Source organism: Haemaphysalis longicornis, unplaced genomic scaffold (assembly GCF_048455015.1).
Source record: "Haemaphysalis longicornis isolate Haplotype H1 unplaced genomic scaffold, Haemaphysalis longicornis Haplotype H1 scaffold_6, whole genome shotgun sequence".
Lineage (NCBI taxonomy): Eukaryota > Metazoa > Arthropoda > Arachnida > Ixodida > Ixodidae > Haemaphysalis > Haemaphysalis longicornis.
The window spans coordinates 137,353,178-137,380,004 of NW_027526407.1; the positions used below are offsets into that span (position 1 = coordinate 137,353,178).

Sequence of the window (26,827 nt, forward strand, 5' to 3'; positions counted from 1 at the left end):
TATGAGGTGTGCACTCAATAATAACACTAAAACTGCAACCCTCCTTGGGCCAGTGGGGTGATTTCAGTAGTCTTTCATTACCGACAATGCTTCAATTGTGGGTAGCCACCCTGGTTTAGAGGAGTGACGTTTCTGTGTCTGCACAAAGGAACCTATTGGCTCTTTTATAACAAAGTCTTTGCTGGCTTTGTGGAGATCGCAAATGCCAAAGTAATATTTCAGTCTGGTACAATTTTGTTAGAGCGAGCTACGAAAAGTGCTACGCTAAATGTTATCTTAAGGCCGACTAACCTTGGGAAAGACGCCCTAGCTTACTACTAAACCTTAATTTCTCCAGTTTTTATCCTGTAAATGTTTCGGGTCAAGCAGTTATAAAAGCAGCGTTCTACTCTAATAAAAACTCATACTGGTCGTGTGATTCGTTAGTCAGAACGGTAACACCATTCACAGCTGTAGCGATTTGTCTTTATTTCAATTTTTCTTTATTTCCCCTTTGCGGTACAGAAATGGCGCCCGTGATCGCCCAAGACAAAGAAAATGGTGGTGGTGTTTGTGGTTGGTTGGAAAAGAAAGGAAAAGAAGTGCACTGGGAATACGTTTGAGCTTAGCATAGAGCTCACTTGCATACAATCTCCCTGCCAGCGTCGTGTTCTATGCGGTTTCCTTGTGCTCCAGTAGTATAACGCGGAGACGAAAAAATACGCAAATTTGTATACTTTCCATTTCTATACAATATATACGTTTCACATTGTGGTCCGGATACTGACTGCCGTAGTGTTAAGTGAAAAAAGGCGGTTCTACTTCGATACAAAAATGTAGGAATCCGTAAGGATGGGAAACTTCCCTGTCGTGAGGTATACGGAATGGTCATAATTGGTCATGTGGCTCCTATAATGCACAGAAGCTTTATTCTTAAACGCGACTGTATGAGTCAAAAATATGCAGAAATCAGTTCAGTTCCACCAGGTTTGTAGCTGTCTATACAATGGTCACCGTCATTACATTCAAGGACGCGTCGGCGTAGATGTTAGCCTTGTCACCTACATTGTTACCTGACGCATTGCAGAGGTATTGTTCGTGTACGTTTTCTTTCAAAGCCCCGAAGCAGGCGTGTACGTAGAATTCCGATAGATGGGACCTCCTGCAGGGAGATTACTGGAAATCCGGTGCTGTCGGAGCCACTATTTAGGTGGTCCCATTTCTTGTGTTATTTTGGTTGTGCCGAATGGTTGGAAATGGTTGGTTGGCTGAAGTTGGAAATAGCGATAATGCTAACAAACGTGGATATTTCGCATTGCCTAGCTGAACGCCATAAAAAGTTAAATATAAAAAATACGATTTAAGAAAACTTGTTGGTCAATTAATATGTTCATGATTCTTTTAATTCGAGGAGAGCTGGCACTAGCACGGTAAACCACGAAAAAGTTGTGTTACTCCTTTCAATCTTTAATAAACTCAAATCTACTGAAGTGTTACTTGTAGACTATAAGATACATTTAGACACCGCATAAATGCTGTTGTGTACAGGGCAATGCTTTATAATTATAATAGTGTGGAACCTCCATCAGATAATCTCACGAGTTCGGAGGAGAATGTTTTCGAAACACTAACTGGTAGTGTTATACATATGCGAAATTCTCAAGATAAACATTTTTTGGATGCAATTAGAATGCAGTGCGTTCGAATTTAGCTTTTTAAAGACACCGTTTCCTCATATATATATATAAAAAAACAAACCGTCACATCAAACTTTAAATAATGTTCTGCCGAGAACACATAGCTCCAAATGCATTTAAGTGTCTGTTGATGTCTGTTTTCGCTGGACTTGACGTTGCTGAAACAAATTGCGGAGGTTTGCTCGAAAGGCAATATAACGGTGCTCTACCTGCATGCAGCCTAAAAAAATGAAATCGCCCGCATGCGAGACATTTAGCGTAATTTTTTGAACTATGCTTTTCCCTTACAAGTTTTCGTCGACATTTCTTGGTTAAGAGATAAAAAATAATTGAAAGAAGAAAGGTGCGCTTCATTTGCTCACGATATTACCAAACGAAAAGTACAAAATATGTATTCTCATGTCACCATGAACTCTTGCCAGTTCGCCAAGAAACACGCAGATTAAATCTTACATTGAAACTTGAAATGAACCAAGTATAAAAAACGCAAATTCACATATGTACAACCTCCGCCGAAAGGCGGTGCTCGATTCCACCATATTCAGTCATTACGCGCCCAGCGGGCGGGTCTTGATGGGCTCATTTTTTTGTCATGATAGTATAAATGCGTCGAATGGAATTCCAGGGTATGCTGCTGCCAGCTTGAATGTGGAAGAATATAAACGCTTGCCAGGATTGTATTCCAGGCAACACCATACCTGATGTGCTTCATATTATTGTATATATTTTTTACCCCACCTTGTAATGGCCCTCAGATGAGGGTTACAATAACCATAAATAAATATATAAATCTGAATAAGCAGTTCCATAATAATGTTCCTTAATAAAAAAATTCATAATAATAAGCACTGTAAAACGTACTTACCCTGAGCCACAAGTGAACCACTCCCGCAGACGGCCTAGCTGAAACATCTGCGAGTTATTCGGCTTAGCCAAATACCGGCATACGTGCCGCCCGCAGAAAATACCGCGAATATGGGAGAGCTTACTGGTTGGCTAACCGAATATGTTAAAGATGATTCTCTGGCCTGATTAAGCGGAATGTTTCATCTGTGTTTATGCCTGTCTGGAAATGAATGAAACCGGTTGTCACCCTTTCAAAAATTGAATACACAAAAACACGAGGCTATAGATAAAGGACAGCACACGTGATTTATCGGATGTTTTAACAACTTCAGTCGCGTCCTACTTTAAGAAGACCAACAAGAAACCAAACCTGTTGCCTACAACACTTTTAGGTCAGCCTTGGTGCAAGAAAAGTACGAATACAGCGCGTCTCTTCAGCCTATCTGACGCACAAGAGACGGCTTTGGGTGGAGGGACCTTGGCTATTTATCACTCTTGCCCTCGTGTAGAACCGCATATCGTCGCATTCGTGGCGCGTGGCTGAGCAGTGGACGGTTCTTCATGTCTTTTGTAACCCGACCAGGCAGTGTGTTGCTACGGAGAGACGAATCATTTATTTTTCTGCGTTAAAACTGTCTCTTCTATCTTTGAAGAGGGACCTTGGCGAGATAAACTGTCTCTATATAGCATGCGATGCTTCGCGTAATACAAGTTACACCATTTGTGGCCACTGAGTGCACAGATCATCAACGCGTTCAGTTGCAGCCTGTCTTGAACAGGACTTTGGCCCTCATTGGAGTGTTACCAACAGGTATGTGCGCTCATCCGCTATTTGTAGCCGCTGTAGCATGACTAATTCAACTTCTTTCATCCATACCGTACTCAGAAATTTAACGGTAGTTTTGACGCGCGGTTTACAGAAAAAACTTCAAAAATATTTAACCCGCCCTTTCTTGTCCTACAACATACACGCATTTTTCCTCCCACGTGGACGCCTTAGACATTATATAAATAATTACACCTTTTTGGAGAGAGAGAGAGAGAAAGAGAGAGAGAGGGTCACAGAGACAGAACTATAACTGGTTGACAAGGACAAGTTATGTCTGCAAGCACTAATACGAGCTAGGCTGGATATAGGAGGTAAAAGAGAAACAAATTAAAAAAAGGCCCGCAATGAAATGCAAATAAGAAACCTATCAATAAAATATGGTACAAAATGTCGAGCAAATGGTGGTCGAGGAGGAACAGAACACCAATCCAAAAAAAAAGGAAGAAAATATGTGCTTGACGGGGCAAACGCGTGCAGGTGTAGTCAGCTCACAGTTAACAAATAGGACTTTTTTACTACTCCAGGGCCACGCAAAAAACGCTGCAACATTTTGTAATATCCATAGAGTGCAACACCAAAAACAGTAATAGCATTTTCGACACTTTGTCTGAATCAGAACTACGTAAATATGGTCATCGCAGGGAAGTACGCAATACCCTAATCCTGTATGCCTTCTGACACAGGGCAAACTTCCTAAGGCGTACGCCTGACTCGTTCTTGTATTGCCAGATTATGTTCTCCTCTAACACCGGGGTTGACTATATCTTACGTTTTACGGACAACGAAAAGTTGCGTGCCCTTCCGACTTGTTCCACTTTATTCTTGAACTTTATTTTGCGAAAGCGTGTAGAATTTTAAAAAGAATCATGTGATCCTTTTTTAAAATGTACATGCTTTCGAAAAATAAAGTGCAAGTGTAAGTGGAACAAGTCGGAAAGGCACGCAACTTTTTGTTGCCCGTAAAACGCTGCTCTGACCGCACGAAATGGGCAGAGCAGCAAACATTTTATGCAGCGTTACCCTCTTAGCGCTGACGCAGTGTCCTTGCCAGTGGAGCGGGTTTATACCATGGTCACCAACACCAGACCTGTTTACAAACGATGATAGCGGATATTTATACCACGACACACGTGATAATGCGAAAGGAAACGCGTGCAACCGCCTTATGCTCTCTATTTAGTGCGGCAAGTTCAGACTGACAGCAGACAAGGGCCGAGGGAAGCTCTAGCCTTCCTGTGCATTTATTTTAATGCCTAAACAATCCTTGCCCCGTAGGGTTAAATCAGGAATGTCGTGGAGGCCTGACAAAGTGACGAGTCTAAAAATGGCCAACACAGAAGAATAATGCAATTACACAAAAAAGTAGTGCAAATAGTCTTGGGGTCATAAAAGCACAGCTAAGAAAGGCGAAATGAGTACGCAACCCCTACTTTACGTAAAATCCTCAGCTGTAGCTAACTCGCTAGCTCCAGGCGACATCGTGAAAGAAGACCTGGGAATCTGTGTAGACGCCTGAAACGCTGGGGACAAAGTACACACGACAAGAAGTAACTATTGTATTTGCGGTTATGAGCCCCTGTAAACAACTTGCGCACATTATCCGACAATTCAAACTCCCATGTCTGCATTTTTTCATTTACGAAGGGAACAAAAGTAGTACGTTTAACATCGTTTTTGATCAGTCACGGCAGAAACTATTTTTCCAAAAAGTTGGCCACAAACTGCACAAGTGAAGTAGGATACCGTTTAATTTCTCCTCGGTGTTTACAAACGCCCTCCCCCTGTTGCGCACCAACGAATGCTAATTTATTTACGTTTTTCAGCGCAGAAGAAATTATATTTAAACGTGGTGTTAGAGTAAATATTCGCGCAATTAGGGTGACTGTAAGGAAGAAAAACGATATAGTAAAAGTCTCTTTTGAAGCACTCCACTCATTAGGACGCATGTCAGAGTTTGTTCTTGATTTAACCGTGACGCAGAACGACGCTTAGGAACAATACACAGATTCAACTTCCGTTTTTCGATTGGCACCAGAGTGAAAAAACCCAACCACACACAAGTAAAAAAGTTTTTGTGCCAACCGCTACAATCAAGAAGGAACCTTGGAAGTTTTTAAACATTTCATAATTATTTCAGAGCCATTTACGAATTTAAATCAGTGACTTCGTTCAATGCCTTAAATATTTATGCAAGAGCCGAATGGGGAAAGGTACTATTACTCAACATACATTCTTTTGTTGTGGTCCGTTACACAAGGGTAGTCTTTCTGTAGCTGAAGTGGTGTTTTATATTGTAGCAGCGTGTCAATGTTTTGCTTTGATTCTTCTGCGCAGCGCCACGCCAACATGAAGCGAGTCACGGTGTTCACGACTTTTCTCGCCGTCTGCTTCTTCCAAACGTCCTCCGGCCTCTCAGATAAAGAGCGAAAACTGGTGTCAGCGAACAACGATTTCGCCCTCCGCCTTCTCAAGATACTTCCAAGCAGCCAAACCGACAACGTCTTCTTCTCGCCGTACAGTCTTTCTGCTGCCCTCGGGATGACCTCTGCCGGTGCGCATGGTGCTACTCAGCAGGAGATGTCTCAAGTTCTTGGCTATACACAAGCAGGGCTCAATGACGCTGATGTGCAGGATGCATTTGCCCACCAAAACAACCGCCTGCAGGCCGAAGCGGCCCGGGTTGGCCTGGAGGTTGCGAACAGTGCAGCGATACAAGAAGGCTTCCAAATTCTTGACACGTACTACGCTACATTGAACCACAGTTACAACGCTCACGTTTTTAAACTAGACTTTGCCCAGCGAGGACAGCAGGCGTTGGAAACCATAAATGAGTGGGTGAAGAGAACGACTCATGGCAAGATTGAGAAGCTGTTTACCGAGCCCCTCGATACCGACACGAAGCTAGTTCTGTTGAATGCCATCGTATTTAAGGGCTTTTGGGCAAGTCAGTTTGAGCGCACGCTTACCGAAAAAGGACCCTTCTACAACGGTGGCCAGGAACGCACGGAGGTGGACGTGATGTTCCAGCGTTTGAAGACGAACAATGCATTCGACGAGAGTCTGAAGGCCACTGCAGTAGAAATGCTGTACCGCGGAGACGACTACAGCATGGTCATTGTTTTACCCACTGAAAGAACTGGCGTGGAATCTCTTAAGCAAGATCTTACGATTGCCAAGCTCGATGCGGTCACTGCTTCGATGAGGAACACAACCATAGCGTTGTACCTTCCAAAGTGAGTATCTCTAAGACGCCACTGTTATTTATTACCAAATTGTACGTTTAAATTCCTCGCAATATTTACTTGCCCGCTACTTAATGCAAGAGAACTTTATAAAAAGCTTCAGGCCGCAGCACTACATATTTTTATAGCTTTTTCATCAAAGCGCTTATGGCGGACGCTAAGTAGGACGATCGGGCCTTCGCTAGGCTGTAGCAAACAGTGTCATCTTCCCCTAAAGAGCACGTAAACATTATACTTAATTTTAAAATAACAGTCAGAGCAACTTCAGCTGCCATTATAGTAAATACTTCTAAAATTTCCTGTTTCTGCGAGGGACAGCTTTTCCAGGAGTTGATGTCACCTGTTAGGTACTTTTCCTGCCCGCTTTGAGTAAGTGCAACAAGGCCCCGCTTAAGGTTTCAGTGGCTTTCAAGGCAAAATTCTATATATTCTGGGCACTTTGACAAGTAAAATTTGCAAATCCGAAGCTGATTCATTATACAAACGAGAGGCGCGTGCATTAAAGAGTCCGTAGCACTTGCGCGAACTCTGCTTCCGCCCTAAATGGCGGGTTCGTACGAAACAGCGTAATAACTTTTCCGGCGTTTCTGTTAGTTACTGACATGAGCCCCAGTTTTGGCTAAGGGCTTATAGGCGAGCAGATCAGTTAATAAATCGCGTGCGTCTCCTTTCATATATTATTTGTTATTTAAAGCACCCACAGCTTGTTCATTCAATTTGGTGACACTGGCCTAACTCACATAATACAATATGAGGCAGTGATACTTTCGATTTGATCTTCCAGCTTGCCCAGTTTCATAATTATTGTAAATCGACCATGCGCATACGAGATTGTGCCAAGTGAATGTATAGATTTTGGTTCGTGTCAAAACTTGCCATAGCGTGTTACTAGCTGGTATTTTCCCTGTATGAACAAAAAACGATAGTTTTTAACGTTTAACGGAAGATGTTACTGCGTGCTGGTCAAGTATGGCTAGCAAATAGATTCGAAAGCTATTAGTTTTGCGTATCCCTGACGGTTAATTTAGCACTTGTAGAATTACGCTTATGTGAGCATCGCAAGCAAGGCCAGTGGACGAACAATTTTCGTTTATAGTTGATTTGTCTGTGCTTCCATTTAAAACTTGCATGAAAATACGTAAACACAAAAACTGGGAAAGATAAGTGGCTTGCAACCAATTTCCGCCTTCGCTCCAGAATAAAGTCCTTACGAAATTTTACAAAAATGAACGTTAAGAATTACCTTTTAAACCACTTTTATGGAAAATTCGCACCAATGTTCAGTCGCCTAATAGCATATTAGCAATTAGGATTTCCTACTACAGCTCTAGAACCATCAACCAGAAATGAGGCTAGCAGGGGATACTGTAAATAAAGTTTAAATGTAAGCTAAATGACATCAAAACTGGGAACCATCGGCAGATAGCACCACGCTTCCAGTAGAGAAATTGCTCCAACGTACAAGCGTTGTATAATATGGCAAAACTTGAAGAAAAAAGTAATTCTAACGATGAGGGTGAAAATTATGTGTGGAGGAGAGCACTACCGCATTTCTAACCTCTCGCATGCTGCTTTAAATGTGTGTCTCAATTCTCGGTAATGGCGTTAAACAAGAGCACCACGCTCACTCCCAGTTTGATCCCATTACCTGTCTTCCTGGAAGGGTACAGCTGTGAAAGTTGAGACTTTAGCAATTACGAGCAATACTATTTTTCGTTGCCAACGAAAACAAAACATGCACAATTACCTTTGCCACAATTGAGAGACTACGCACAATTGCAAGACTGAGGAAATTGTAAACTAACGCTATAATAGAGAGCGAAGTACGAGTAGTTTTCTGGAGCGAGACTTAACCACTGATTTTTCTGCAGGTTTGAACTGGAGAAGAAGAATGATCTGAAGAGCCACTTGGTAGACCTTGGCCTGCACAAGATGTTTGGGGACGCAGATCTGTCGGGAGTGACGGGTAACACGGAGCTGGTCGTGTCCGACGTCGTTCAGCGGGCTGTCGTCAAGGTTGACGAAGAGGGAACAGAAGCAGCTGCCGTTACTGGGGTTACTGAGGTCACCCGCGTGGGCTTTGAACTACCCGCAGTGAAAATAGACCACCCGTTCCTCTTCTTCATTCGAAACCGTGAATCGGGGGAAATTTTCTTCGCTGGGCAGGTCAACAAGCTCTGAGCGGATTTAACTAGACAAGACTGTGAGCAATTTTATTGGTCATAAGAATTATGAATAAAAATTGTTTCCTCAATTTCTGTGTAAATTTCCTTAACAAAGGTTGTTCCCCTGTTTTAACTCAAGACAAACATGTGAAAACATTGCAGGGCACTCATTCATTTCTTATAAGGTAGTGAATGTGAAATAATAACTCTGCATTGTGAAAAGAATGGGCCAATTTTGTTCCGCGCCACCTTGTTTCCCAGATGCTGCGTGTGCAGATGGTTCAAAAACCATGGCCAAATACGGAGCACCAGAGAAGTGTGTAGAACAAGTGGGGCCTGAAAGAAACACGTCCATTTTCTGCTCAGCATTGATGTGCTGCCTACGTTGACGCGCACATAGTGGTACGCACGCGGGTACTTTTAAAGCGAAGCTTTGTAACTTTACGAGTCAAGGGCTCTGTCGCAACCCTTGGCCGGAAGCGTGAATTTTCTACACACTTAGTAAGCTAAGGGTTCCTTTTTAATCCATACGATATTCACTCAAGCTTCAGTGACTTTCAAGATAACAGCTAAATGCTCCCGACTCTACCACAAGTCGTAATTTATCTTGGCGCCCTGAGTTCGCAGCGAAAGTAAAAAAATGCAATGAAGCAGGGCAGCCAAACCAACACGATACAAATCATTAAAAACACGATAGAAAAACAATGGCTACTTCAAGTGTAATTTTCTTATGTGGCGATATAAGAAACACTGTGAGCGACTATTTGTAGAGTCCATCGTCAGGCAAATGCAATCCACACTGGTAGCTGGTATTGGTAGTTAAAGCATCTGAAATACGACGGTTACTGCTCAAATTTACTTTCCTCCAAGCCAATGCGCGGGCGCCAAAGAAAGCGGTTTATTGCAGTGTTTGTGCCTGCTAATAACGCCCTTATGTACAAACTGCACAAAAAATGTTTCTTGGCTATGTTTGGGAGGACCTAATTGTGAAGATGACCCCGACTTACTAAAGAAAGATTAAGGTTCCAGATGGTCAAACCAAAGTAACATAGTTTTCTCAACCCCGCTTGATTAAAAAACGTTTTCGTGCAGTCGCGCATACACTATATTTTAGAAATTTTGTGCATCAAACCGAGTACGTTGCGGCCCAAAGACAACCTGACAGCCGGTTGTAGAACCGCGCGCTCCCAACCCCGTGTGCAACGTGGACATCTCATGCGCTACGCCCAGGAAAACTTCACTCCACCGGAATTTTGGTAGATCTTCGTTGAATATGTTCTTAAACCTAACATCACACTTGTCGCATCAGCTCTATTCCATTTTTTGCAACTCTTAAAAAATTTCTGAAAGTATCCTTCTAAATTAGTTCAACGTTACTACTAAGGTGACAAATTTAAAAAAAAGTAGCTTGCATACAGCGTACAGGGATTAAAATAGTCTTCTGTAGGACGGAGCTCATAGTAGGTCACTTGTTGGCTTTTGTAATACATCTATTCAAACACGTCACTGTACAACTCAAAGGAAAAGGGAACGTCTCATGGCTTTTTGACTTGAAAGTTTCCGCTGTCGGGGCCCTCTGGTGAATCATGGCAGACATATCAGTACGTGGCACTGATCTGGTTGTTTGTGCCTAGCTAATGGCAAAATCGTTCACAATATTTATTAAATTCAATGTAGCCCACTGTACCTAGTGCAAACCTAATTCGATCAAAACATGCGAGGCGATGACAAGAGGACGTAGAATGGGGCTACTGCTTCATAATTAATTGCACTCGGTATACCAAGACAAATTGGATGACAAATGCACTGGGACGAAGCGCGAACTTGCAACTGTTTACTGAAAAGGACAACAAAAACGGAGGGCACGAAAGTATATCGAGAACGGCGCGAAATTGCGCTGGCGTGGCGAAAAATGACGAACGAAACATCATTCAAAGGCGGCCACATCAATGCGAAAGATCATTCCCACGTGCACCCTGCCACAGTTTACATGCATTATTGTAGTTTAAACACTTCTTCCAACTTTTTTTGAAATCGTAAATGCTTGCAGACGTAGCAACTTAACACACCCAGTACAATGATTTGGGGGTCGCAAAGTACCTCACTTAATAATTACTGCTCTACGCCTATCAGATAACTTGGAAACTTACTCAAAAGTCTTTTCTCTCTTTGCCTTTTTTGTCGTTCTTCGACGCTCGTATATCGTCATCAATTCCATGCAGCGGCCGTTGGCTGGCTTTGCTTCAGTCGCAGCAAGGAACGCTTTTCGATAGAAACTTCCAAAATAAAGCCACAATAGCAAAGCAGAAACGGAAGGCGTATCTGGTGCGACGAGCAAATCACGCAGTGCCGCTCCTTGCTGGCGATGAATATAGCTTTCGCGGTGCCTCTTCATCGGTATTCATGCCAATTCTTCTAAGGGGAAATCGCTCTGGACAATGTATTTAAATGATTAGCCATTTGGCCTTTCTGTGCATAAGGTACCGCCGTGACGATGTTTTCAATGTTGCTGTCGAAATTGATGCCCGTATGGGTGAGCTTATAGTTTCCAAAAGATGTGCGCATTCTACGAAGTTGCGTTGCAATTCACGTTTAAATGCATACATGGCTCTGTTTTTTGTGCTCCCCAAGAATGCTACAGTTGTGACGCGTCCATTATGGTCACTTGTCGCAAAGTTCTCTCGAAACTAAGTTGCTGAATATCAGTGGGAAAATAGAGCGCAAGCAGTGGATGCGACACCTACTCGTTTCCTATGCACCTCCGACAATAAGGAGAATGCAAGCATTTTTCCCGAAAGCAGGATATCGCAGCCCAGCTCTGGTATTTTGCCGCAACAAAAACAAAAATTCATTCTCTTCGTCACTGGTAGGCAATGTACGAGTAACAAAATGCCCATTTATTTACAAATAAACGCTTGTTGCAATCATTTGCGTTTAAACAGAGGTGATTTAAGGGGACACTAAATGGTGGGAAAAAGTTTACCTTTGTCGGTGAATTAAGGTACCGAGAATATAAATGCGCCATTCTCGCGACTAACAGTTGCTTAATAAGGCAGAAAACGCCAAAATTCTGAAAACGGGGGGCAACGCCCCGTACGCGTTTGGGTACGACGTTTTGTGCCATAACCAATACGGTGAATGGCGAGAGCTAATTCGAAAAGCATCTATGGATGTTTCCCTGAAGCAAACAGCGGCTGATTGGTTGAGCATGTTAAATAAACGTATATAAAAGCTTGGCGTGAGGTCATCGTACAGCTTTTATGCACTGCAGACTACAGCTTTTATGCACTGGGAGGCACGCTTCTTTCCAGACTCTTCGGTAAGATTATCATGAGTAAACCTATTTTCCGGTGCGCTAAATACAAAATGCATTGCGTCTGTGTATTTCACAAATACCCTCCGATGGTTCTCAGCGTGAAGGAGTTGATGCCTTCTGTGTAAGCTACTAGCTAAGACAACCGTTGTCAAAAGTCGTAGATGTCTTTCTAACAGCAACATGGGAAGAACTGTTGTAGGTCTGCAATCGCAGTGAGAACGGTCTCTCAGCTATTCTATTATAGCCAATTTTTACGTAAACCCTTTTGTATTTCTTCTTAAACCTTTTCCCATGAAGGAACAGTGATTGCTACCCGGAAATAAGATGGTGAAGGAAAAAGGGCAACAGTAGGAGTACAAAAGAATTCAGCAGCACCGTGATTAAGTGCTTTTGCTTTGGGCTCTAATTTAGGCCTCAGGTCTAATTTGCGCGGTCTTGAGCTCTCCGTGTACCACCATTTCTCGAATGCGAACACAATAAAGATGACTTCGGTGCCTACTGCACGCTAGATATACCTCACCTCGGTGCTGTTATCGCAGGGATAACGCAGTTGTCATGAGCACCTGCACTAAATATGTCTTTTGAAATATCTTGAATGCTAACCAATGAATGTTTAAAAATACATACAGCCTTGAGAAGGTTAACAAACCATCATGCGCCCCTTCTAAAGATGACGATACTCTAAGGGGAATTGTTCTCGTGATGAACTCATTGGTTGGCCAATCCCACACTGCGAATATGTGCTTCTCACTACGCACTCACCGGTGTTCCAGAATACCCGAAGAAACTCCCGGGTGTGCTCTTTGTAGGCCTAACGTTTGGTCGTGGGGAGTACGGCACGTATCGATACATGCTGCTTGGCGTTCGCATCGACCATGTGGAAATGGAGCAATCGGGTAGACGCCGGCTTTATAGCGCGAGGAACCCAGGTTCGATTCCGGCCACTGGAAGCGTCTTTCCTCTTTCACTTCCCCCACGATTAGTCGTCATCATCGTCACAAAATTTGACTTTCCTGAAGGGCGTATGGTCCTACAACGGAATCAGTGAGAACATGAGGGCTGCGCTCAAAAAAAACGGCAGATACCTGGTTTCTCTCCTACTTTTTTACACATGCCCATTGCTGAAGTGTACCTTCGGACGCAAGTGCGCATTCCAATCGTCGGATTTTCATTAGTATGTTATTCTACTCAAAATTTTACCAAAATTTTGCTTTCACAGTAATAGGCTGTAAAGACAAATTTTAAGGCGCTGTCAATATTAGTATATCGAATGAGACTTATTAAACTGCAGACGTTAAAACTGGCGGTGCTAACGTATGGGGGACCACAAAATTGTTGTTAAAATATTAAGCAAGAGTCTTTTGTTTTTCACCAAAACAACATTTAATACTCCCACGCTCGATTTCGTGGGTCAGTGTCAGTTTTGAACGCTGGTGCCTAAAATAATTCGTCGTCAACTGAGCTGACGAGAGAGAGAGAAAGCGAGAGAGAGAGAAAGCGAGAGAGAGAGAAGAGAGAGAGAGATTTTATTGGTGAGACACCGGCTTTAGGTTGGGGGGGGGGGGCACACATCCATCGATTCCGCCGATGAGAAGTGACGCGGAGGTAGCCATCTGATGCGAGGCTTCAGGAGAAAGAACTAGGCACTAGCTTGCATCCAAATCAAACGTGGAGAGAGATTTATATCTGAAAAGGCACGGTATTGTACAAGCACAAAAAACATACGGGCGGTCCCGCGATAAACAATTGGAATGGTATTCTTCTAATGTACAGGGTTAACGATGAAGCGTATACAATTTTTTAAAGGTAATTATATTGAATTATGTCCAAGTTATCCCCAAAAAATGTTTTTGCTTAAACGAGAACAGCGAAAACACCCTAAAATTCGATGCCTTATTATAATTCAATTTTGGAGTATTTTGCCAAGCTCATTTCTATCTTACAATTCCGTATATTAGTTTAGAGTAATTTGTTTTGACTATGTTCATACAGTTTGCAATAAAGGAAGGATGGATATGCAGCAGTGCCCGCGCACTTCTCTAGTGCAAATACATTGCAGTATCATGATTTTGCTTGCTTAAAGTCTGAGCCACTTGTTACTTGATGGGGTAGAATGTTGTGGTAGCAGACTTACAGCTGTAAATTCAACACCCACAATATTACGCGGCTTGCGGGACAAGCCCGCCTTATAGATAACTCGTAATTGGTAACAGCGCTGCTCTGGCCAGTCACACCATCAACAGGAATATTGACCTGTTTAATCTTCTTGTTGATCTCCCTTCGTTAGAGAGCACAAAACTGCAAGAGGCAGGAAGCTGGATGACGACGATAAGAGTGGCTTGTTCTTGTGAATATTTGATGTAAATGTGATTTTTGCAGGGGTTGTCTCCATATACTCCCTCCCTCAGTCTGTGTGCGTAATATCGAAGTCTCAAAACGCTCACCAGAACCATAATAGTATCGTAGAATTCATTTCTGAAATCCTTGTAAAACCTTGTTTGGAGCTGCATTGCATTTAACCATATTATGAGAGAACGGTGACCTCAAACCGCCATGGAGTCATTTACCCTGACAAAGTAGAAGACATGAAAGCTAGGTTATACGCATGTGAAATCTGCTGAAACAGCACAACTGAAATCGCCACGCTGGCGGCCACCTTCTGAAGAGGTGGGGTAGCTCACAACGCCACTCGCAGTGGTGTGTACGTACTCAAAGCTAACATACGGGGGTATGGTAGCTTATTGGGGCATATACAGTCGAACACGGATATATCGAACTCCAAGGGGATCGCGAAATAGTTCGATATATGAAAAATTCGATATAAAAAATATGGGCTCTGAGACCTCACCTATGGCGGACGATCACTTACCGATCGGCGCATTCATGAATGACAACTAATTCCGCACTCACGACGCAACAGGACGCTTTATTTCCGCGAAAAAAAAATCGCTGATCTTGGCCTGCTTCTTCGTCCTGGAAATGAAATTAAAGACGCTGATCCCGATCTTCTCGAGCCTGTCCAGGTGCGACAGCCCAGTTCCTTCCATGTCGTCGCAACAACGGCGAATCAAGCTGAACGCAGAGGCCACTTCACCCGCGGAGTACGATCGTGTAGCCGCCTCCTCGTCCGGACGATCTTCGCAACTCCAGCTATCGGCCTGGGCTCCTGCGACCGCAGCTACGATATCCTCGTCACCGAGGCTCGCAACAGCCTGGACATTGGTGTCAGCGTTCACGAAGTCGTCGGCAGACACTCCGGCTGGAACAGCAGCCGGGAAAAGGGACAACTCACTAAACGTGTCGCCCATGCACATGTCGTCGTCGTCGCCGTCTTCGCAAGCTTCGGAAAGTTCGGCCGTCACAAAGCGTGCTTTCTGGAAGCAGTTGGCCACGGTCTCCTTCTTCATGCCGTTCCAAGCGCCTGTCATCATATGTATGGCCCCCAGTCGGGGCATGCCTACCTCGCTCTGCCACATTTTCCCAGAGTTCGGGCTTGTGTGCCTAGAGAGATTTAGCATACCGGGCTCCGTCCGCTAACAGTACGGCGGCCGGTAGCGGGGCCAGACTGGCCAAGCGCAAATTCGTTCCGGTAGGGGGGATTAGTTCCGCGAGCCAGTCTTCGCCATGCCCGCGCATTCCTTACATCCTCCTCAACCTTAATCGGGGGTGCAGCGACCGCCGAAGAGCACTTTCCAGCTCGCGCGGCGTTCGATATACCCAATTAGGGAAAAATACGGTTCGATATAAACGTACGAATTCCTATACTTTTACACAGAATTTTCAAGGGGATAATTTATGAGTTCGATATAGACAATAATTCGATATACCCGTGTTCGATATATCCGTGTTCGACTGTATATGGGGTGGTGGTGCGCTGCGCGCACCGGGGCACTAGCCGAGAAGGCACAGTGGACGGCAAAGGCACCGTCCCGGCAGCACTACTTGTCACTTGTTAAGGGTTCAAAGATGGGGGCCGCTGGTGGGCATGGTCGGTCGAAAGAGTACGCCCCGTTACTAGAGTGTAGGGTAACCTTTCTTCCAGTTTCTTTTCTGACCCTGCCATATAGTGCATGAACAGTATTGGGCTCAAAGGGCATCCCTGTTTCAGTCCCACATGGATGTTGACCTGGTGGGCGCATTTCTTCTTCCCATGTAAGCTGCACTCTATTGTCTTTATAGATTGCTATAAGGAACTGTATTAACTCGTGTTCTAATCCCTTGAGGTTCAGCATTCTCCACAGCCGCTCTCTCTTTATGCAGTCATATGCCCATTTAATGTGCAAAAACGTAATCCATAATGGTGTATTCTGTGATTTCGCAATTTCAATGCATTACTTTATCACGAACAAATTGTCATCCAATCACCTGTCTTATCTAAATTTATTCTGCAGTTCCCCAAGTATTTTATTTTCTTCCATGCAAGCTTGTATTTCATATTTTATAGCCTGCATTACGAATCTAAACACCACTGACGTTACCGTGATGGGTCTGTATGAATCAATACTGACTTTGTCTCCTCTGCGTTTGTATATTAAATTCATCCTACTTTCTAGCCGGTCCTCTGGTGTTTGTTCAGTTTCTATCACCTTATCTATTGCCCTCATAAACGACTCGTTACTTTTAGGTCCAAGCAGGTTTATCAGTTGCATTGGCATTCCGTCCGGGCCCGCTGCTGTCTGGGGGAAACCTTTTGCGCTGCTCTTTGCTAATCAAGGTTACTCAAACTTATTTCCCTTTCCGGAGTCCTCTGTGGCGCTGATGTTGTCGGTTCAGGCTTCCCTACTACTATTGTCCCAAACTTTTCACTAATCACTCGATGAATGTGCGCCAACGCATGCTTTCCTAAATGTTTCCCCTCCTCATCAATCCCGAATTTTTGATGTGTATGGTTTTTTTAGCTTAATAATTGTATAATGTTCTAAAACTTCACGGATGCGCTTTTGCCCTTCTTCCGTAATTCTGCCATCTATTGTTAGCTTTTCTGCTTCATCTTTGCTTGCACCATTTTCTGCACTACTCCGTTTTCCCCCGGTAGATATCCCATGTCTCCTTCACTGCCTCCGGTTCCACACCAGATCCTTCTGCTTCTCTATGTTCTCTCGACGCCTTTCTTCTCTGGTCATAAGCATCTTTTATTTCCTTAGTCCAACAACTTCTCGGCTTTCTCTTCCCTTTCCATTGGTTTCGTTGCTTTACTACATTCATCTTACCCTTCATGAACGCAATGATTTCGTCGTAATCCCAGTTTTTGTCTGGGTATTTATTGATTTCATCTTCCATTCTATTAGCGATGATCTTTAGCTGCTTATTGTCCAAATTAGTTCCTCCTATTGCACCTATTTGTGATTTTTTCCCGGTTGCGCCTCCAAAGTGCAAGGCAAGCCGCTTGTGGTCGCTTCCTTAGCTGTTTTGTTCCATTTTCATCTATCCTCATTTCCCGCAACCTTTCGTATACTGTCTCGGATACTAAACTTTTGTCTATGCTGGACTGTCTGTTACCGCTTTCCCAAGTTATTTGTCCGTCACACTTACTTTCTGTGTTTACTATTACAAGCCGGTTTTCCTGACATAGATCTATCACTTGAGAACCATTGTGTCTGTGTATCCATCCAAACCTTCTATATGGGCATTCATATCTCCAACTAAGATGATTTCACCTGAATCTTTGAAATCGTTTATATCTCTTCTCAGTCTACCATTTCCGCATTTCCTCCCTAGCACCACATCCGGTTCCCAGATACACCACCCCTAACCATGTATTTTTCCACTCTATGGTGCCTTTAACCCATAGATGCTCTTTACAGCTTTCATGTACACTCTGCAAGTCAGTCGGTCCATTGTTTAATGAGCATGCCAATACCTCCCATTTCTTCATTCTTCTGGTGCTGTTGCAACCTTCCCAGACATAGTTGTCTATGACAGGTGGGGCTTCTAGGTCTCGGAGGTGAGTCTCGGCTAAAGCGTACACGTTTATTTGTTCCAGTTCAAGTTTCTTTTGAATTTCCACCCACTCATCAGGCTTGCTGCCTGCATGCATAATTATGCAGCTGAATTAATATTTATTGCATTGGTTTTTTCCTTTCCGTTAACGGTGTTTTTCTTGTCTTTTACGAAATTGTTCGCTCCACTTCTTCCAGTTAAATCGCTTGTGTCAACGCTCTCAGTTACGTCTGTAGGTTCTCCATTTAGCTCTAGGCCTGGCTGCCTTCCAGCGTTGAGTGTGCATGTGTGTCCCTCGCTTCCCCTTTGTCTCCTAGTTTCCCTTCCTTAGCTGCGCGGGGCCCCCTAAAGAAGCTACCGGTCTCCCACCTAAACGCCACCCCACCTTGTTTCCTGGCCTGGGGCTGAAGTGAATCGCGTCCCACTGAAATGCTTGCCTATGTCTGTCACGTCAATTCATCAAGCGGACTGGACACACAGAAAAACATTTATTCGATGTAAAAGGTATTTAAGAGCACAGGACAATTAACTGTACATAGCGGAAGAAGGCTTCTTGCCGTTAGCGTTTCCGTAAAAGTCTTTAGGATGTTGTAGCCTCAAGTTACAGCAGATATCTTCAAGGCAGCTGTCGGGTCTCGTGAGGATTGCAGGAAGAGGGCCCAGCCGACGCCTCCAACAGCCAAGGGAGCGTAGCCCAAGTTGTAATGTGGAACTGGCGTCGCAGCGTAGCCCGAGCGTCCCCGCCTGTAGAACAGCTGGTTCTCGTGCCTGTAACCGCCGACGGTGCGTTGCCGCGGGGTCTTCTTCCAGGATCACAGCCTGGAACGTGTTGGTAGGCCTGAGGCGTAGTCAGGCCCCGATGACGCTGGGGTCGGTTCCAGGACCGTCGCCTGGTCTTCTCTTCTTCCTTCTCACAACGCTTCCCTCGTTCCTCGTCTTCTTCTCGTCTCGATGTTCATTTCCCTTTTTGCACACCTCTTACCTTTTTGACTGGCACATACTCCTTGGGACGTTTCGCCGCATACACATTCGGGGGTTTCGGCACGTACCCGTTCGGGGGGTTACTTATGACAATATGATGTCAGGAGACCCATACTCATACTCATGAGTATGACTCATACTCTTACTCATACTCATGACGTCGGGAGACCGGAGCCGAAGCGTCATCGGGCTGCTCCCGCCCAGGGTTTTGTGCCGACGTCGGTGTCTTGGGTTGGGTCACCCCAGGTTTCGCTCTTCGTGAGCCGGGTCTCTTCCTGCGCCCCCGCATCGATCTTTCGTCTTCCTCCTTCTCTTCCTTGATCTCCTTCGGCGTCGTTGTGGGGATTGTCCTTGACTCATGACCATGTCCAATGCTTCCCACTACCCTGTTCACTTATATCACTTCAAGCCCAAGTTCCCTGCCTTGCCTCACGATCTCGCTGTTAGCAGCGAGTACTGCCCGTTCGGTGTGCACGCCCTGATTTGTCACCTCCGGCACGGTGCAGACTGCAATAGACACACTTGGGGCCGTCGCCCGCAGGTCCTTTACCCCTTTCGCTATCTCCTGGCCAAGTTTTCCCTCCTCTCCCTTGAACATGGTTAAGCCCCGCGGTAATCACCACAAGCTTTACTGGACAAGGCCTGCTGCCCGTTTGCTCGAGTCATCACCGTCTGCATCGTTTGAACGGGGAAGCACCCCACCTTCACACGCTTATCCCCTTTACCCTTTCCACTATGGCAGCGCTGCTCCTCTTCATGTTAGAATCTCCCGCAATGATTACCACGCTATCTTCTGCCACGTGCTGCTCTTTACTGGTACCCGGCTTATCAACTGGTTTTGCTAGCTCATCTTGCAGCACGTGGGAGTAGCTTTTGTGTTTTGTTGCTTCCACCCCGTGTGTCACCTCGGTGCATGCCTCCGATTCACAGCATGGGCCCAGGTTTTCGTCATTTGTTGGCGAAATGACGCTCTTTTTTAGCTTCCTCCCAGCTGCTTCTAACTTTCCCCCAACGGCCCTCCGTTCGTCGCGTTCGTTACTTAGCGCTGCCTCTAGTTCTGCAACCCGCTTTGCTAACCCCGAGTTATCCGCTTCTACACGTTCTAGCCGCGACACCACTAAGCATAAACGACACGTACCTACCCCTTCGTCTGTCTCGCCGCCATCCGGCTGAAACTCCTCTGCTTCTACTTACCGCGGACAGCTACCACACTGTACCAGCTTTCTACACGTCATCGGCTGAAAAACACGACACAACGAGAAAGAACCGTGCAGGTAAATACTCAGCTTCGGCTATCCTCCGCTGCCTCTGCCGTTCCGCTGTCCTTCACTGTAGAAACACGCTGTTGTCGGAGCGCCAGAAAAGCACGTCTGCACAAGTTTACTGCTTACTGCGCAGTCCCGTTTAGGCGGTGGCGCCACCTCTCGGCGTAGCGGGGTACTTTTATCTGGTGTGACAGCTGTCGATGCACTGATGCCATATGTTGGCCCAGAGGTGTACCTTCCTCAATCGTGACGGGCATCACCAAGGGACATTGCGAGCTTCTAAACAGTTTCTAAGTTAAAATTCCTTAGGTCCCTCAGTTATTCTTATCTGCTTTGAAGGCGAATGTACTTACTTGGTACTTTGGTGAAGCTACTTACCATCGAAGTCGTCACTGCATATTATATTTTCGCTTCTTTCCTACCTTTTGTTTCTTCGTCATTTTACGGGAGCTACGTGGGCAGACTCCATGGCTGCGCCATCGTGCTTGCATTTATTCAATTTCTTTTGTATGGTAGTCCTGTTGAGCGAATTACTTCCACAAGCATGTGGTGAACGCCACAGTTTTCCAATCTTCAGAGTTATGAGCTGCAGTGTGCACCTGTCCTACTCACTTGCCATCACGTTAGCGAACAACAACACATGCACCTGTCCTACTCACTTGCCATCACGTTAGCGAACAACAACACATGCACTATTCTAGAACTTTCACGTTTGATATTCCTAGTTTTGTGAATCGAGCCAATCACAAGCTGAAAGCTCCAGATTTTCGTGCAATCACACACCTCGGTCAGAACGCCAATGAGCGAAACAGCACCGTCAACTTTCGCTCCACCGCTGAAAACTTTCCTATTGCGACACATGTTGTGTGCTTCCTGTCAGTGCAAACTCTAAACGGCTTATCATGTAGCCTTGTTATAATTTTGGGTCTGTACCTTATTTGGCGAGGTTACCAGGGTGCGAGACACTCCGACGTGGATTCGATGGCAATGAACACACAATTTCGTGCACCAGCAATAGTTTACACCCTGTGATAATTTCGTGTACACTATCATATTACTCCCAAAAGTGTATTAGATTCAGTGTAGCAAAAACGGAATACCGCACTTGTTTGGCAGCCTTCAATATTTTGTATTTTTAGTATATCTGCAAAGTCAACGCCTGGCCGGCAGTTTTTTGGCTGAAAATGCGTGACGTAGGAATATCATTTTACGAACTAAAGGCCGAGCGGAGACAGCGCAGTGGTAGGGCACTCGACACCTACTCTGGAGACTACCACACCACGCGAAATTAAATGAGATTTTTATTAACTCTTCATAGGTGCCTCCCCTTCCTGTAGGGGTAACAACGCAAGCGGTTCTTCGCAAAATGGGAAACTTAGGCCTTTCCCCTTAATACCTCCCGCCACACTTCTGCTCTTTGCTGGGCAGGCATTGTGTTTACGGCAGAGACGTCTTACTACACGTAATTTTTAAACATACCTTCCAAGGCAAATAACGTTACGTGCGAGATGCCGCAACACTTTAGAATATAGCGTGCACATGTCTAATCGCAGTGCATCTGTTTCCTGGACGTAGAAAAAATTGCGAATCTCAGTCAAATTTTTTTCGCCATGTAAAATATCGTTCTTTCTCATCTAACTCGTGGCGCCTTACATCACATCCCTCCAAGAATTGCTGAGAAAACAATACAGCACATTTTTTACTACGGGCATTGTTACCACAGATGTAAGTGCGGGTAGAGGCGTACACTTTGCACGCGGAGGAATATGAACACTGCCAATGTGCTCCGACATCGCTTCGCGCTTTCCCTAGAGGGAGCAGCAACCGTCCTACTTATGGTCTCATGACTGACTACAGCGAAATTCACACCGAGGTCAAATCGCATGCTGCAGGAGTAATGACAAAGAAGTTCTATGTTAGCAGTACAATCTCCTAGTAAACAGGGCGGAAACTCTTCTGCGTGTGTTCAGTATAGCCAGTTCATTTATTCAGAGTTGACGGCCTCTATTAATATCGCTCTTGTAAGAGCTACCAAATCATGCATCAGCATATGCTCAATCGCCGTATATTGTAGTGGGTGTTTCACTGTCATCTGTTATTTTCTACAAGAAAAAAAAGGGCACTCTTTTGCTTTTTTACGGCTTTCCTAAAAATGCAGAATAAAGAAGCTACTTCTCAAAACAACGTCGATTTGAAGATAAACAAAATTTTGTATCCATAACTCTTCCTCCTACAAAAAACGCTCAGAGCACCGCCTCGAATATTACACTCAGAGCTTGTTGACTTCTCCGGCGAAGAAAATCTCCTTCGTACTTCGGTTGCGAATAAAGAATAGAAACGGACGGTTTACGATTACTGTGGGGGGTTCCACCTCCCCACGAGAGATCACATTAACGCCAGAACCGTCCGCCACTTCGGCTCCATCTTCGTCGACCTTGAGGACAGCCCGCTGAACTACGTCGGACACGACCAGGTCTGTGGTTCCCGTGATGCCCGAAAGGTCGGTGTAGGAAAAAGGTTCGTCGAAAATTCTTTTCAGGCCAAGTTTGATCAAGTCGCTCCTGAGGTTCATCTGGCTCTCCAGGTCGAACCTGCGAGAAATGATTACATTTGAAATAAAGTACGTTTAGATCACATCCCGCAACTGATGTGTTGATTAGTTGGTTGGTGCATTGATAAGGTGAATCTACGATATTTATTTATTTATTTATTTATTTATTTATTTATTTATTTATTTATTTATTTATTTATTTATTTATTTATTTATTTATTTATTTATTTATTTATTTATTTATTTATTTATTTATTTATTTATTGACGCGGATGCCACACCTGTACTATAAGCGCGATGCACTAGAGGGCTCCGGAATATTTCTCACCACCTGGGGACCTTTTAAGTGAGCTTAAATCTCGACACAGGAACGTTTTCGACCTTTCTCGTCCATCTAAAAAGCACCCGCCGCGGACCGGAACCCAACCTGCGTTCTTGGACTCTATAGCACAGCTTCTCAGCCACTGAGCTACTGCTACGGAAACCTCCCGCAACCACAATAAGTATCCTTTATTTGTTGTTTTGGTAGTTCGCCGGTAGCAACCAGATTGGTAGATATTTAAAGAGATGGTGCAGCTGAATTGTTTATCTGCTGACCTCGCTTTCTACCGACAAATGCATAAACAGTGAAGTAGGGGCCCCTTTGTGGGTCCGTGTGGGGCACTACTTTTAACCTGCAAAGGTGCAACACATAAAGCACAATTGCAATCAAACGTTTAAATAAATAGCGGGGAGGACACACTCACTGGCTGCATGCAGAGTTGCTAACCACAGCTGAGCCTGTGTAGGGCTGAGCTCGACAGGAACAGCTGCTTGGTGTGCAGTTTCCTCCACAATATGAAAGCTGGTCTCATTCTTTGCGTTTGACAGAACGACTTTTTCTTCAGCAATTGTTCACACCTTGCCCATCATTTAAGCGGAAAGTTGTGTACGGTTCCCTTCATAGCTTATGAGATTGTTCACAATTTTTTGGAGCATTCTTTGGTGCTAACAAAGCACTATGTGACTGTGCTTTTATGGGTACTGACGATGGTATTTTATTAAATAGTTTTATAATAATTGCCCCAGTTTACTCTTAAAATACGCATGCAGCGCATTTATTTGTAACGAAACGTTTTTGATAATTTGTAGGGAGCAATTTCCGGTGTTTAGATTTTCATTTCCATCCAACTTTGAACCGGTGAGAAGAGTTAATAGTGATGGGAATTGGTATTTCTTCACCGAAACTGAATAATCGCGGTGATTGAAAAACTCCGTATGGCTTGACGGTGGCTTTCTAGGTGTGCATGATAAATGCCCCCTCAGAAAGTTGTCACCGTGCGACCCAGAACGACGACGGTGTCTTATGTTCCTCATTTGTATAATAAAGAAATCGATGACGGTTTTTAAAACCAAAACAGAGCATCAATAGCTTCAGTACTAAACCCAGGCAAACGAACGTTCTTGTGTTTTAATCACGCATTTGGTTGCGCGCTCGTGCGATTGAACTAAGACATCAAAGTGCAAAATTATACACCAATTATCTGTCCTGGGAGAGCGGTTCGCCTGTTTGACTTTTTGTTTTCTGGGAACTCGTTTTTAGGGAGAATATACCACCATGCTTTGCTTGGTGACGGAGTTGTCTATGACCATTCAGCCTTAAAGTACCATAGCGGTATTACATTTTTTCTCGTCACCTTTTGGGTATAAATATGTTTGGCTGACGATAAAACAAGCGACCTTCAAGTTTTCAAACAGTTTCTGGAAACGTGTGGCTGAAAACGTAAGACCGTAATGTACTTAGCTGTTAAAAATAAAAAGAGAAGTTTAGAGTGGTTCTTTCGTAGAGATACTCACTTGGGAAGGTAGAAGTCGATGGTTGTGTTCCTCAGCGAAGAAACGACGGCATCAAACGAGGCAAACGTAAGAAATTCCTTGAGAGCTTGCAGGCTGTTCCTATCAGACACAGGCAGCATGATGACCATGCTATAGTCAACGCCACGGTAGGGCAGCTCTACGACATGGGCCTGAAGACTCGCGTCCAATACATAGTTCGTCTTCACGAGCAGGTTCATCAAATCCACCTCTGTGCGGTCCCCGCCACCATTGTAAAACATACGTTTTGTGGTGAGCTCGCGTTTGAACTGGATTTCCCACAGTCCCTTGAAGACGATGGCGTTCAGCAATACTAGCCTCGTGTCGGTATCAAGAGGCTCCTCAAACAGCTTCTCGACCTTATCATGCGTCGCCTGCTTCACCCACGCGTTGATAGTGTCCACCGCCTGCTGACCATTCTGGGCGAAGTCAAGCCCCAAGAGGTGAGCGTTGAAGCTTCGGTTAACTGCAGCATAGTACGTTTCAAGAATCCGGAAATCCTCTTGAACTGCGAGCCCGTTCGCCATGTCGAGGCCAACCTGGGCAGCTTCGCCTTGGAGGCGGCTGGTTTGCATGGCAAACAACTCCTCAACATCAGGAGCATGCAGACCATAATTTGCATAGCCGAGTACTTTAGACAACTGAAACTGTGTCGATTCGCGGGCACCTAAATATGTCATACCCAGAGCGGCGGAAAGACTGTATGGAGAGAAGAAGACGTTCTTACTTCCGTAGCTTGGAATAGTTTTGAGGAGGGCGAAGGCGAAATCATTGTTCGCTGTCGCGAATTTTCGTTCCTTCTCTGTGAGGCCAAAACAGTCTTGAAACAGTGCTGCTGCCAGGACTGTCATCAGCGTCAGAATTTTCCTCATGATGGCGTGGCACCTCACTGCAAACAAAGAGGAACACTTTGATCTTTTGTTGTATAATAAAGCAAATGTTTAGGCGAACGATGCGAGTGATTAACGCACCTATGCAGAAAAAATGCTCCAGGTTTGTTCTATTCCAGTAACATATAGGCTGTAATCCATTACATTGAAGAGGGTTACTTTAAAGTTTGATTGAAAAATATTTGGTCAGATTCTTAAGCTGTATTTATAACTTTTAGAAAGCAGCGCAGATGCCGGAGTAAGTGAGAAAACACAGCACACTGCCTGTGGTGTGTGTTCATTTGCTTAGTCCCGTCGTATGAGCTGTTTTCTGAAAGATAGAATTAACTGAAAAGCCCTTCAGCCAGCCCTTCGGCGATTTCCTTTACAACGTACGCACAAACTTTCCTTAAAGCGCTCGTAACCACCGGTAAAACTGCTCTTTGTGCAGTTCATGACTCCATTAGTAAAATTTGTTTGCGCGTATATTAAACATAATGGGGTATATTCTGGGTGTCATAGCGAAGCATACGTTAATAAAAACAAACTTTGACGTATAATAGAATGCATTCTTTTGCTCCTTTGTGTCATGAAAGGAGAGTGTTGGCTAGAAAAGTACGGCGATTCTACCAGTTTTTTCTATGCTCTATACAGAATTTTGTTTTAAAATATAGGGAAAACTTGAATTACTGAGGCTGGTTTATGAATATTTACTCGTCCAACACATTCGTCCCGTGAACATAAATGCGAAAATATTGACCCGTCAGACTGGTAGTTCGGCACACAGGCACACTCTGTTTTACTTTCAGCATGGTTTGAGCTAGAATGGACGTGATCGTTCCGTGGTAGCTTTAGCTGCTGTAAATGTCTCCCGTGCGTACATACCTCGGTAGCAGCCTTCCAAGAGATGCAAGTACTCCGGGTTACAGAATTGGCTTGACCCGTTTAGGCCAAAGTTCGTGTTGAAGCTACGCAAAAACTTCCTGGCCCAAAGCTTTGCACCTCAATGGTTGGAGAAGGTCCAGCTCGCCTTACGCGTAGCCAAGCATCCTATATAGAGAGGCTTTATCTCGTTACTGCCTCTGCAAAACAGGAAGGCCCAACCAAAGCAGGCGGAAAACGAACCACGTGTTCTAGCCAACAGTGGCTGTCAAGTTACAAAAATTGCAGAAGTCGGTTGCTTACCGGCCTGACGACTCCGAAGAGTTGCGCTCCGGCCGAAAACGGGAAGGTGATAGTTGGAAAGGGTGCTGAACCTTGTACTTCTGCCTTGTGGGCCAGATAAGCTGCATA

General features: G+C 44.6%; 2 protein-coding genes across 2 annotated transcripts; one reads left to right on the forward strand and one right to left on the reverse strand.

Moving 5' to 3' along the window:
- The first annotated feature begins 3,054 nt into the window (after nt 1–3,054).
- Nucleotides 3,055–8,847, forward strand: LOC144141147 (iripin-2-like). The gene is made up of 3 exons (XM_077672692.1): nt 3,055–3,333; nt 5,686–6,584; nt 8,465–8,847. The coding sequence occupies exons 2-3, from the start codon at nt 5,698–5,700 to the stop codon at nt 8,772–8,774; spliced, it is 1,197 nt and encodes a 398-aa protein (XP_077528818.1). The 5' UTR covers nt 3,055–3,333; nt 5,686–5,697; the 3' UTR covers nt 8,775–8,847.
- A 13,374-nt stretch (nt 8,848–22,221) lies between these two features.
- On the reverse strand, nt 22,222–26,578 carry LOC144141148 (iripin-2-like). Its single transcript, XM_077672693.1, has 3 exons — nt 26,420–26,578; nt 24,648–25,554; nt 22,222–22,851 (listed from the first exon to the last, which is right to left on the reverse strand). The coding sequence occupies exons 2-3, from the start codon at nt 25,535–25,537 to the stop codon at nt 22,530–22,532; spliced, it is 1,212 nt and encodes a 403-aa protein (XP_077528819.1). The 5' UTR covers nt 25,538–25,554; nt 26,420–26,578; the 3' UTR covers nt 22,222–22,529.
- Nucleotides 26,579–26,827: the final 249 nt, after the last annotated feature.